Source organism: Belonocnema kinseyi, chromosome 7, assembly GCF_010883055.1.
Source record: "Belonocnema kinseyi isolate 2016_QV_RU_SX_M_011 chromosome 7, B_treatae_v1, whole genome shotgun sequence".
In the NCBI taxonomy this organism is placed as follows: Eukaryota; Metazoa; Arthropoda; class Insecta; order Hymenoptera; family Cynipidae; genus Belonocnema; species Belonocnema kinseyi.
The window spans coordinates 34,429,837-34,444,247 of NC_046663.1; the positions used below are offsets into that span (position 1 = coordinate 34,429,837).

Genomic DNA, 14,411 nt, shown 5'->3' on the forward strand with positions numbered 1-14,411 from the left:
ATTTTTGGTTGAAAATTCTATTGTTTTGTTGGAAATTTACGTTTTAATTTGTAAATTTATATTTTGGTGCTGATAAATGAATTTAAAATTTTCCTCGATGAAAGTTCAACTTAAAAAAAAATTAGTTTTTAATTAATATTGCAGCTGTTTTAGCACCAATTTCATCTATTTTGAATAAAAATGCAACTATTTGATAGAGAATTTCACTATTTTGTTAAAATGTCATTTTTTTGTTGTCAAAATTCATCTTTTTGGATTGAAAAATCAATTTTTTCGTAGAAACATATTCTTTGTTTAAGCATTCATGTTTTGATCGTGAAAAATCAACTGAAATATTTTCTAACAGAAAATTCAACTATTTTTTTTGAAAAATTATGTTTTTGATTTAAAAATTCATCTGGTTTAGTAGGAAAAGAATCTTTTGATGAATATTCAACTTTTTGGTCAAAAATTATATTATTCTTTGCTTGAATATTCAACTTTTTTTTTAAGATTTGGTTGACTCACTTTGTTAAGAAATAATTTTTTTCCTAAAGATTAACATTTTTAGTTCAAAATTCAGCTCTTTAATTTAAATTTTAACTATTGCATTGAAAATTAATTTTTTAAATTAAAAATTCAACAAATTGTGTAAAAGTTAAACTACATTGTTAAAAATTTATTTTTTAGATTGAAGGCTTATGGCCGATTGAAAATAAAACTGTTTAGTGGGAAAGCCTTTTTTTGTTTACAATTAATTTTTTTACTCAAAATCGAACTTTTTTATTTGTTACGAATGATCTTTTTCAGTTGAAAATTGTTCCTTTTTGGGAAGAAAATAATTTTCTTGGTTTGAAATTTCATTTTTGTTGGGTAAAAATGCAACAGTTTAATAGAAAATTAATTTTTTGCCCAAGTAATGTTTTTTGTTTGAAAATTCAATTTTGCTAGTGAAAAATCGCATTTTGTTAAAAAGTCTTTTTTTTTCTTAAAAATTAGTATTTTTGGATTAAAAATTCCATTCTTTCGAGGTTACATATTTCTTGTTTCAAAGTTCATATTTTATTCGTAAAAAGTCAACTGAAATCTTTTTTGTGACGAAAGATTAAACTATTTTTTGAAAATTTATGCTTTTCATTTAAAAATTCATCTGCTTTAGTAGAAATTTCATTTTTTTATAAAAGTGCAACTTTTTGGTTAGAAATTATTCTTCTTTGCTTGAGTATTCAACTATTTTGTTTGAAAAATTGGTTTGCATCACTTTGTTAAGAAATCATTTTTTTTTTTTGAAGATTTATATTTTTGTTGAAAATTCATCTCTTTGGTTGAAAGTTGAACTATTTTCTTAAAAATTAATATTTTTTAGTTGAAAATTAAACTAATTCGGTGTCAGTTAAACTGCCTTTTTAAAAGTTTATTTTTTTGATTGAAAATTTATGTCTTTGGCTGAAAATTAAACTTTTCAGTGGAAAAACCTTATTTTTGTTTAAAATTAAGTTTTTAAACTAAAAATATAACTTTTCATTTTTTGAAGATTGATCTTTTTTAGTTTAAAATTCTTCTTTTTTGGGGAAAAAAAGATTCTTATTTTGAATTTTCATTGTTTTTGGGTAAAAATGCATCAGTACCATGAAAAATTAATTTTTTTATGAAGTCATATTTTTGGATTGAAAATTCAATTTTTCTAGAGAATAATCGTCTTTTTGGATTGAAAATCCAATTTTATTCGAAAAACTTACTTCTAGTTTAAACATTCGTATTTTGATTTTGAAAAGTCAACTGAAATCTTTTTTTAACTAAAAATGCAACTATTTTTTTCAAAGACTATGTTTTTGATTAAAAAATTAATCTGGTTTAGGAGAAATTTCATTTTTTTAATGAAAATTCTACTTTATGGTAAAAAATTCTTCTTCTTTGCCTGATTATTCAACTATTTTGTTTGAAAAATAAGGTTGAATCAGTTTGATTAGAAATCATTTTTTTCTGAAGATTTACATTTTTAGTTAAAAATTCGTCTCTGGTGGAAAGTTGAACTATTTCTTTAAAAATTAATATTTTTTATTTGAAAATTGAACAAATTATGTAAAGTTAAAATGCATTGTTAATAATTTTCTTATCGGAGGCTTATGTCTTGGGTTTAAAATTAAACTGTTTAGTGAAGCAGCTTTTTTTTTGTTTAAAATTAATTTAACTCAAAATGTGACTTTTTATTTTTTCAAGATTGATCTTTTTGTAGTTGAAAATTTTCATTTTTTGGGAAAAAAAATTAGTTTTGAAAAGTTTATTTTTCTTGAGTAGAAATACATCAGTTTCTAGAGAAAAATAGTCTTTCGTTGTTAAAAATTTCTCTTTTGGATTGAACACTCCATTTTTTTGTAGAAACTTATTTTTTCTTTAAAAATTCATGTTTTGATCGTAAAAAATCAACTACAATCTTTTCTGAAAGAAAATGCAACTATTTTTTTGAAAAATTATGTTTTTGATTGAAAAATTAATTTGGTTTAGTAAAAATTTCATTTTTTGATGAAAATGCAACTTTCTGATCAAAAAATTATTTCTTCGTTTGATTATTCAACTATATTGTTTGAAAGATTTGGTTGAATCACTTTGTTAAGAAATTATTTTTTTCTTGAAGATAAAAATTTTTAGAGAAAGAATCATCTCTTTGGATGAAAGTTTAATTTTTTTTTTGAAAATTAATTGAAATTTCAACTATTTTTGTAAAAGTTAAACTGCATTGTTAAAATTTTTCATTACGGGCTTATGTCTGGTAGAAAATAAACTTGTTTAGTGGAAAAGCCTTTTTTTTGTTTAAAGTTAATATTTTCACTCAAAATGTCACTTTTTAATTCTTAAGATTGATATTTTTTTAGTTGAAAATTCTCCCCTTTTGGGAAGAAATAAATGTTCTTGCTTTGAAATTTCAGTTTTGTTGGGTAAAAACGCATCAGTGTCATAAAAAATTAATTTTTAGAAGTCATATTTTTGGTTTGAAAATTCAATTTTTCTAGAGAATAATCGTCTTTTGTTAAAAAGTCATTTTTTGTTGTTAAAAATTAGTCTTTTTAGATTAAAAATTCATTTTTTTTTCTTTTGAGAAAACTTATATCATGTTTATAAATTCATATTTTGATCGTTTGAAGAGAAATTTAATCTTTTTTTATATTTTGGTCTTGAAAAGTTCATTGAAATCTTTTTTAACAGAAAAGTCAACTATTTTTTGAAAATTTATTTTTTTAATGAAAATTCAACTTTTTGGTTAATAATTATTCTTCTTTGCTTGAGTATTCAACTATTTTGTTTAAAGATTTCTTTGAATCACTTTGTTAAGAAATCAATTTTTTAAAAGATATATATTTTTAATTAAAAATTCAACTCTTTGGTTTAAAGTTTAACTATTTTGTTGAAAATTAATCTTTTTAAATTGAAAATTAAACTCTTTAGTGTAAAAGCCTTATTTTGGATAAAAATTAATTTTTTAACTCAAAATGTAACTTTTGCAACTTCTTAAGATTGACCTTTTTTTAGTTGTAAAGTTTTCTTTTTTGGGAAAAAAATAATTTTCTTGTTTTGAAATTTCGTTTTTTTTCTTGTAAAATTTCATCAGTTTCGTGTAAAATTAGGTTTTTTGATGAAGTTATATTTTTTGTTTGAAAATTTAATTTTTCCATAGAGAATTCGTTCTTGGGCTTGAAGGTTTAACAATGCAGATAAAATTTTGTTTCTTTCTTGTATGAAAAACCATTATCTGTTGAAAATTCATCTTTTTGGTTTTAAATTTCGTTTTTTTTTTTTTTTTTTTTTTTTGGTATAAATTTAATCTTTTTTGATTGAACTATAAACGTTAAAAGTATTACAAAATTAAATTCGTAATATTTAAATATTAATGATTAATTAAAATGAAAAATTAGTTATGGAAAAATCAGGGAATTTTGAAAATTAAGATAAAACCAAGACTCTTAACGACCAAATTTGGACAACCACCACAAAATTTTCCCTTGCAACCATAAAAAAAGCCAAAATTTTCCTAGAAAAGAAAAGAATTTGGGGGGGGGGGGTAAAAAAGAGGAAAGAAAATGAAAAAAAATACGAAACGTTCAAAAACTTTTCCGGAACTTTGGTGATTACTTTTGACAAATGTTTTTTTATTATGGTTCAATAATAATAAAAATTAAAAAGTCGAAAGGAATAAAAAATAAGAAAGAAGGGAATTTGTTGGTTGCCTTTCCATTTTTGTTTCTGTTCCAAAGAAATTATTTTGTTTGCTAGGAAAATTTTTGCTTTTCTCAGGTTGCAAATTGTTGCCAGGAATTCTTTTCTTCAACTTAATTATTGGACATTAAATAGGATTTCAAATTTGATTTTAATCTCACTTAAATTTCTTAAATTGTAATTTAAGTACGGCTCCATGCGTATAAATTATTGAGTGTTTAAATAAAAAATTTATTAACCTTGAATATTAAAAATTTTTCATTCAAAAGACTTTCACTTTGAGTGCCGTAATTTTCAGTTCAGTTTTAATTACTTCAAATAAAAACCCTTTTCAGCTTTAAAAGTTCCACTTTTTTTAATTCAATGATCCTGAAAAAAATTTTAGAACCTGGAAATGACCGCGAATGTTGTTTTTTTTATTAAAAAATTTCATCCCTGAAATTATTCAAAAGCATATTGTTCAAAATGTGTTATATTTTCCAGGCTTTTGGTACAAATGCAGAAGCGATAGACTCGCTTTTGATGAGAGGAATCATCAACTGGGGAAGACCCGTGGCGGATATTATTGCAGATGGAAATTTGTATATACAAGAGGCGAGAAACTCGGAAGATTCGGGCCTCGTTAGTATTCTTTTGGAAGGTCCACCAAATAGTGGAAAAACTGCTCTTGCTGCTCAAATTGCCAAGAACTCGGATTTTCCCTTTATCAAAGTTTGCCAACCTCAGGAAATGGTTGGATTTACCGAAACTGCCAAGTGTTTGACAATACGAAAGGTAGTTTTATAAAATTTTAAACCCTGACCGGTAATTTCATTGACTGGGGAAAAAAACGGAAAACGACCGGGAATTTTATTACAAAACGGGAAAATTTTCTTCTGAACGCATTAAAATCGAAGATTTCACTATAATAATAATTTTTTTCAATTTAGAAAAGTGATTTTTTTATATCTAGAGTCGCTGAGAATTTCTTTTTTTTTTTTTTTTTTTGAAATATATTTTGAATTTAAAAGATAGGAGTTTAAAAAATTACTTCTCCAAGTCAGAATTGGTCACTATTTAAAATTTCCTTCTTCCAAATTAAAAAAAAAACAGAGTGTGAACTTACCTGGAGTACCTGAAAAACCTGGAAGTAGCAAAAAAATTTTTATACCTGGAAAAACCTGGAAATTTCATGGATTTGTTGGAGAAGTCAGGGAATTTTTCGAGAGCGTGCTTCATTTTTTTTTTTAGGTCGAAATTACTTATCTATGGACCGGGAAGCCGGGAATTTTATGAATTTTAGGAAGAAAAATTTGCCCAAGTTTGATTTCAACAGTTTTATAAATAATTAAGGTATAAAAAATTAAACAATAATTGATTTGACAAAACGATTCTAAATCCGTTCAAAATTTGAGAATTTCCAGATTGTAACTGTTTGAATCTAAAGTCTTAACACTAATTGAGATTAATATAATATTACTTATTCCGATAATTTTATTTTTAAATAACAATTTTAATGATTCATAAATAAAATATTTTAATTAAAAGTTTTAGGTCTTCTTTTATATTAATTTTTATGTTAAATTGAATAAATAAATTAATTAATATATAATTTTTATTAATTTTCTCAGTCATTAAAAATTTCAATGTTAAAAAGCTTTTCAACTTTTAACATTACAATTTGAATTGTTCTGTTTAAAAAATGTTTCATTTGTGAGTAAAATTGTTACATTTTGACGTATAAATAACAATTGAACACTTAATATTTGTAAACAAAATTTGAATTATTTCAAGAGATATTTCTTAGTTTTGAAAATATTCAAAATTAAATTAAAAACTTGAAATGTCTTCAAGTAATTGAAAAGAAGTGTGTTAACATTTTTGTTTAGAACTTCCAAATTCATTTTTAAATTAATCGAATTTTTCCTACAACTTTTGGAAAATCCTGCAAATTAAAAAAAAATCTCTTAAAATCTTTTTAAATTTTTTGTCACTATAATTTTTCAAAATGAAAAATCATTTTCAATTTTGCTAGGAATCTTAAGAAAATTTTCTTATTCTTTTTAAGCCTTTCACAATTCTTCAAAAGTTTAAAAATTTTTTGGTTGAAATCTGCAAAAATCTGCATTTTGTTTTAAATTCGGTTGTGGGCACTTGCACCAAAATTTCGGTACAAATAGTCCAATTTTGTCGCGTCTCAAACTTCTTGTACATGATTTGAAATCATTTCAAGTTCTAAATTTAATTTTGATATTTTTAAAACTTGTTATTTACAAATTTAAATTTTAAGGATTTTTTTTAATTTGCAGGATTTTCTAAAATTGATATGAAAAATTCAATTTATTGAAAAATATATTTAAACGTTTCGAAAAAAAATTATTTTAAATTTGGAAAAATATAAAACTACTTCTAAATTTCTCAATATTTTGAATACATTTTTTTATTTTTTTGAAGGATGCTTAAACTATTTCAAATGAAAATAACATAACTTCTAATTTAAAAACTATTAAGTTAACAAAAATTTTTTTTAATTTTTTAATTTTTCTAGCTTCAAATTACTTAAAACAATATTATTTTGAACACTTTTGAATTTCATTGCAAATTTCAAATTTTTCAATTGAAAGTTGTTAATACCTTCCATTCCATACGTGTAAATTTAATTTGTTGTTTATTGTTTATTCCTTTAACCACCCTGAAATTAGTTTTTTTTTTAATGAAAATTTAACTATTCTATTTTTGATTGAACATTTATATTTTGAGTTAAAAATTCAACTATATGGTTAAAAATTCATCAATCTTGTTCAAAATTCTTCCTTTTTGTTAGAAAAACTTGTTCAAAAGTTACAATTTTCGTTTGAAAGTTAAAATTTTTTTGTTAAAAATTTATTTTTTATTTAAAAATTCAGCATTTTAATTGAAAATTTAACTACTACTTAGTTGAAACTTGGCTTGAATTTACAAATCTTGGCTTGAAATTATTGCAATTTGGTAGAAATGTCGTCTTTTGACTTGAAAATTCACCTCTTTTAGTAAAAATCTGGCTTTCGAGTTTGAAAATGAGACTTTAAATGAAAATTAATCTAATTTGTAAAAAAATTACGGTTAAAAATTCATCTATTTTTTTGAAAATTCGTAATTTTTGTTAGAAAGTTAATATTCTTAGTTAAAAATTCAAAACTTGTTGAAAAGTCATAATTTTTGTTTGAAATTTAAACTCTTTTTGTTAAAAATTAATTTTGTGTTTGTGTAAAAATTCAGCATTTTAATTGGAAATTTATCTTTTCTGCTGAAAATTTAATTACTGGGTTGACAATTTGTTGTATTTTTTTTGTTGAATATTAATTTTTTAGACTGAATATCTATTTTAGTTGGAAATCCGTCTCTGGTTGAAAATTAATAGTTCAACTAAAAATTATTATTAACCATTATTAATTTTTTTTGGTTAAGAATTAGACTGTATTTTCTGAAAAATTCTTATTTTTTGGTTGAATTCAATTTTTTAATATAAATTAACATCTTTTTTGTTGTTATATCAACTATCACATTTTTCGTTGATAATTCATCTTTTTTTTAAACAAATTCAGCGGTTGGTGATTAAAAATTATATTTTTTTTAATTGAAATAGCAACTACTACATTTTTCATTGATAATTCATTTTCTTCATTGAAAATTCAACTGGTTAGTTTAAAAATGAGTTTCTTAGTTCAAAATTCTTTTTTTTTTATTTAAGATTCATCATTTTAGTTACAAATTTATCTCTTTGGTTGAAAATTTCATTTTTTGGTTAAAAATATAACGATTTTTTTTAAATGTTCGTTTTTATTTTGGATACAAATTAATCTCCTCACTTCAAATTTAACTATTCTATTGTTGATAGAGAAATTATCATTGTTTAGTTGAAAATTAATCTCATTTGTAAAAAAAGTTCGTTTTTGTAGTAATAATTTTAATTAATGTATTTTGTTGAAATTCAAATTTAATTAATGTAGTAAATTAAACTCTTTTGTATAAAATTTGTCTTTTGGCGTAAAAAATCTACCATTTCGTAGATAAATTCTTCTCCAATTCGTCTTTTTGGTTAAAAATTAACTTATTGTAGAAATTTCGTTTTTCGACTTTAAAATTCAACTCTTTTAGTAAAAATCTGGCTTTCTAGTTTGAAAATGAGACGTTTTAAATGAAATTTAATCTAATTTGTGAAACAAAGTCCGTTTTTTGTAGTAATAGTCTAGAAAATTTAACAATTTGATAGAAAATTTGTCTTTTTGATGAAAAATTAATTTATTGTGGAAAATTAGTTTGTTTTTTTACGTGAAAGTTAAATTGTTTTGTTAAAAGAACATCTTTTTTATTTGAAAATTTAATAAATTAGTTGAAACTTGAATTAATTTGTAAAAAATTAAGTTTTTTGTAATAGATTCATCATTTCAGTTTAAAAATTCGTCTTTTGGCTTAAAAATTCAACTAGTTGATTAAAAGTCAACTTATTTGTTGAAAATTGATATTTGTGTCTGGAAAATGAAACTGTTTTGTAGAACATTCGTCTTTTAGCTTGAAAACTGGTCAAAATTTAGTAAACAACTCGTCTTTTTGTTTAAATATTAACTTATTGTTTTGAAAATTCAAATTTTTGATTAAAAAATAGTTTTTCTGGTTTGAAGATTCAACTGTGTAGTTGGAATTTAAACTAGTTGAAAATTAATATTTGCGTGTTGTAAATTAAACTGTTTAGTATAAAATTCGTCTTTTGGCGTAAAAAAAATCTACAATCTGGGTAGATAAATCCTCGTTTGGTTAAAAATAAACTTATTGTCGAAAATTCGTTGTTTGGTTCGAAAATTTAAATCTTTGATCAAAAAATTTTTTTCTGGTCTGAAAATTCAATTGTGTACTTGAAACTTAAAAACTTTAATATTCGTTTTTTTGGTTAAAAATTAACTTACTGTAGAAATTTCGTTTTTCAACTTTAAAATTCAACTTTTTTAGTAAAAATCTGGGTTTCTAGTTTGAAAATTGAACTACTTAGTTGTAACTTAATCTAATTAGTAAACAATTCTTATTAGTTTATTATTTTCTTTTCAGTTTTTTTTTTCATTTCAGTTTAAAATTCGTATTTTAGCTTAAAAACGCTACTATTTGGTGCTAAATTAACTTCTTTTTGAGTTTATATTTTTGTGTGCGGAAAATTAAACTGTTTTAAGAAAATTTCGACAAGACAAGAGGCTTCAGATAGAGATTATATGAGTTATCCTAATTCAGGGTGGTCGCTGCCCGGGAAACCGGGAAATGACAGTGAATTTTTTTTACCGGGAATTTGACAAATTTGTGGAAGAAATATCTTTCGACGTTCGATTTTAACAGTTTTTAAATAATTAGTTGAATTTTTATGTTTTTCAATTATGATATTATTTAGCTTACAATGCGTGTTTCAAAATTTTCCATTTATAATTTTTATTTCTAAGCTTACATTTTTAATTTAAAGAATTTTTAAATGCTTTATTAAAGGCTTGAACAAATAAAAAATAAAAACCTTTGATGTTGAAAATTTTTGATAAAAAACATTTGTATTGAATAAATAATCATTTTTTAAATTTATTTGTACTTTAAGTGATAAAAAGTGACAAAATAACGATTTCAAATCAGTTCAAAATTTAAGACTTTTCAGATTTTAACGTTAAAACTTAAATGGTTTCAATTGAAAAATGCTTAATTTTTAAGTGAAATTTTTAAATTTTGATGTATAATTTACAAATGAGCATTTGTAGAAAAAAATTGACTAATTTTAAGAGATATTTAGGAGTTTTAAAAAGATTAAAAATTATCATGAAAATTTTAGAATCTCTTAAAATAATTTTTCAAAATGAAGTTTGAATTTTTTCGAAACTTCTACATATCTCTTAAAATTACTCAAATTTCGCCTACAAATAATAAATTTGCAATTGTTATTTATAAACCCAAATTGTAAAGAAATTTTCTTAAATTTGCAGGATTTTCTGAAATTGTAGAAAAAATTAAATTCATTTCGACAGATATTTAGAAGTTATGAAAAAATTTCCAAAATAATTTTAAGTTTAAAACCAATTTAAAATAACTTCTAGATTTCTAAAGATTTTGGAGTAAAATGTTGAAGCTTTCCAAGGATGTTTAATCTATTTAAAAATCAAATAATTGAATTTCTAATTTAAGAAGTATTCAGTTAAAAATATTTCAATTTTTGAATATTTAATGTTTCTAGCTTCAAATTCCTTAAAATTATGTAATTTGAAATTTTTTAAGTTCATTGATTTCTTTTTTAATTTAGAGGATTGAAAATGATAACGTGGATTTATATATGTGCTTTCATTTAAAGCTCAGTTTTTGTTACCTTAAAGTGGAAAATTTTGTAGTTTTAGTGTTCCATTTTTTTAGTTTCATTGCTCGTAAAAAACGTTTGCGAACCAGGACAAAATCAGGAATTTATTTCGTCGATTAAAACGGCCACCCTGTAATTACAAAATAATTATATAATTAGAATATTTTTGCATACTTCTAACGAAAAAAAAACAATGATAAAGTCCAAAATGGTTGAAAGGTTTTGTAATCTTGGTCAAATTTTACTGATTTTTGTTTGAAAAATCCAATTTTCGATGTGAACCTCCAATGTAACCTAAAATTGTTAAAAAATTGTGAATCCTCTTTAAAATCTAATTTAAAAAAATGTAATGTCTGACATCGTATCGACTAAATGAAGCCGCAGATTCTCTCAGCAGCGATTTATGTTATTTTTAAGAAACTTTTATTCGTAAAATCCATCTTTTTAGTTAAAAAAATCAACTGTTTTTTTGAAAATTAGTCTTTTTGAGTTGAAAATTTTACGATTTTGGTAAAAAATTTAACAACTTGGTTAAAAATTCATATTTTCGCGTTGAAAATTTGTCTATTGAAAATTAAACCGTTTTTAGAAAATTCGTGCTTTGACTTGAAAATTCAACAATTTGTTAGAAAATTCGTCTTTTTTTGTTAAAAATTAAAACACTGTACAAAAATTCGGTTTTTTTACTTGAAAATTCAACTCGTGCGTTCAAAATTCGTCTTGGCTTAAAAATTCAACAATTTCATAGAATATTCTTTTTTTTTCATTAAAAATTAACTTATTGTATAAAATTCTTTTTTTTTCTTGAAAATTGCAATCTTTAGTTAAAAACTTGTCTTTTTTGTTTGAAAATTCAACAATTTCATAGAATATTCTTTTTTTCCATTAAAAATTAACTTATTGTATAAAATTCTTTTTTTTTCTTGAAAATTGCAATCTTTAGTTAAAAACTTGTCTTTTTGTTTGAAAATTCAACTGGTTAGCTGAAAATTGAACTAATTTTTAAAAAATTCAGCCTGAGAATTCAACAATTTGATAGAATATTCTTTTTTTCGTAAAAAATTAACTTATGGTAGAAAATTCGTTTTTTCTTTTACTTCTAAATTGAACTCTTTAGTTAAAAACTCGTCTTTTTCGTTTAAAAATTCAACTGCACAGTTGAAACTTGAAGTAAATTGTGAAAAATTTAGCTTTTGGCTTGGAATTTCAACAATTTGGTAGAAAATTCGTCTTTTTACTTGAAATTTCAACAATTCAATAGAAAATTTGTCTTTTGACTTAAAGCTTCAACTCTTTCGTTAAAAATCGGAATTCTTTTTCAAAAATTGGACTACTTACTTGAAAATTAAACTAATTTGTAAAGAAATCCCTTTTTGTGGTAATAGTTTCATCATTTCAGCTGAATATCCTTCTTTGTCCGAAAAATTCTACTATTTGGTTCGAAATGAACTTTTTTTTTATTCAAAAAATTTTGTTGTTGTTGTTGTAGAAAATTAAAATGTTTTGTAGAAAATTCGTCTTTTGGCTTGAAAATTGAACAATTTATTTAAAAATTTGTCTTTCTCGTTAAACATTAACTTATTGAAGAAACTTAATCTTTTTTTTAAATTCAACTCTTTTGTTAAGAATATGTCTTTTTGGTTTGAAAATTTAAATACTTAGTTTAAACTTAAACTAATTTTGTAGGAAATTTATTTTTTCTGGTAATGGTTTCACTTTAGTTGAAAATTCATCCTTTGTCTAGAAAATTTAACAATTTGGTAGTAGAAAATTCGTCTTTTTGATCAAAAATTAATTTATTGTAGAAAATTAGTTTTTTTTTACATGAAAGTTGAACTCTTTTCTTAAAAGATCATCTTTTTCGTTTGAAAATTTAATAACTTAGTAGAAACTTGATCTAATTTGTGAAAAATTAATTTTTTGTAATAGATTCATCATTTCAGTTTGAAAATTCGTCTATATTTGGTAGACAACTCATCTTTTTGTTAAATATTAACTTATTGTAGAAAATTAGATTTTTGTCTTGAATATTCAAATTTTTTATTTAAAAAAATTGTTTTCCTGGTTTGAAAATTCAACTATGTAGTTGAAATTTAGACTAGTTTGTAAAAATTCATTTTTTGGCTTGAAAATTTAATAATTTGGTAGAAATTTTATCTTTGGTAGAAAAATTAACTTATTGTAGAAAAACAGTTTTTTTTACATGAAAATTCAATTCTTTGGTAAAAAATTCATCTATCTTGTTTCAAAATTTAACTTCTTATTCGAAACTTAAAATAATCTGTGAAAAATTCATCTTTTTGTTGATAAATTTTGACTGTAAAATTCAATTCTTTTGTTAAAAATTTATCTTTCTCCTCTCAGAATCCAATTAATTATTTGGAACTTGAACTAATTTGTAAAAAATTCATCTTTTTGGTAATAGATTAATGATTAAATTGAAATTTTCGTCTTTTGACTTAAAAATTCAACTATTTGGTAGAAAATTTCTATATTTTGTTAAAAATTCATATTTTGGGCTTGAAAATGAAATTGTTTTGTAAAAAGTTCGTGTTTTTGACAAAAAATTGAATATTTTGAATGAAATTTTTTTTCTTCGTTCACTAAAAAATATTCCTTGCTTCAAAATTCAACTCTTTGCAATCTATATTAATGTTTTTAAATATAATGTTTTTGTACTAAATGTACTGATTTCCGGTACAAAACACCAATAAAATCCAAAATTATCAAAAAATGGCTAATCCTACAAAAAAGTACAAATTTCCGAAAAAAAAACAATAACTTAATCGAAAATTGTTTAGATATTCTAAATCTTAAAATTATAATTATTTTTGTTTTAAAATATTCTACTTTTTTGCGATTTTTTTTTACAAATAGTAGAATATTAATTATTCTATAAAAGTAGTTCATGCGAACAGCGATAAAAAATATGAACCTTATAAAGATACTCTTATCAGTCATTGAAAAGCTGATGAAATACGTATTTTTTAACATTTTTTTCTGAATAATAACTACAGTTTAGCATAACTCAGAGAAAAATTTTAACCAAAATTATGGGGGAAAATCGTGGTTTTTCTACAAAGACAATTTCATTAGATTTCAATGACATTTTTAATCGATTAAATTTTGTTTAATTAGCAGGAAAAATGGGAAATGTCTGGAAATTAAATTCAGTGACAGGGATATTTTTACAAATTTTTAGAGAAAAAAAGTAGGTCCAACTTTGATTTCAACCGTTTTTAAAATAATTAGTTCAATTTTTATCTTTTTTGACAATAATACTATTCAGCTTTAAAATGCGTAATTCAAAAATATTGCACTTTAAAAGTCTTCCATTTCAGATTTTAATTTTTAAGCGTACATTTTAATTTAAAGGATTTTAAAATGCAGTCACAATTTTAAAATTTCCAGATTTTAAATTTAGAAGTTCTGAAATAATTTTAAAAATAATTAAAACTTTTAAAAAATTTAACAATATGTAGATTATTCGAGATTTTGAAATAAAATTTTGAAGCATTCTAAGGATTTTTAAACTATTTTCAATTAAAATAATATAATTTCTAATTTAAGAAGTGTTTAGTTTATGAAAAAATTTAGATCGTTTATTTTTTAATGTTTTTATCTTGAAATTGCTTAAAATGAATTAAAATGTTTTTTTGCTTGCAAATAAAAAATTGCCAAAACTTTAAACTTCCCTTTTCCCAATTTTCGAAAAAGGGAGTATTTTGGAGAAGAATTTAAATTTTGATTGATAAAAAAAGAATTTACGTAAACAATTTCTGTTCCAAGTCAGCATTATTTAGACTTTGCAAATTCCTAATCTTAAATCAGAGTTTGAATTTAAAAATACTTTTTTTTTTTACAAATAAAAATTTTCTAGAATTCTTAA

The 14,411-nt window shown here is 22.7% G+C and overlaps 1 protein-coding gene across 1 annotated transcript in view; it reads left to right on the plus strand.

Annotated features, from left to right (window-relative positions):
• The window catches only part of LOC117175936 (vesicle-fusing ATPase 1-like), a 55,455-nt gene that overhangs the window by 27,029 nt on the left and 14,015 nt on the right, over positions 1–14,411 (plus strand). The window contains exon 7 of the mRNA XM_033365794.1: positions 4,675–4,965. Coding sequence (XP_033221685.1) covers positions 4,675–4,965 — 291 coding nt within the window. The remainder of the gene's footprint in view (positions 1–4,674; positions 4,966–14,411) is intronic.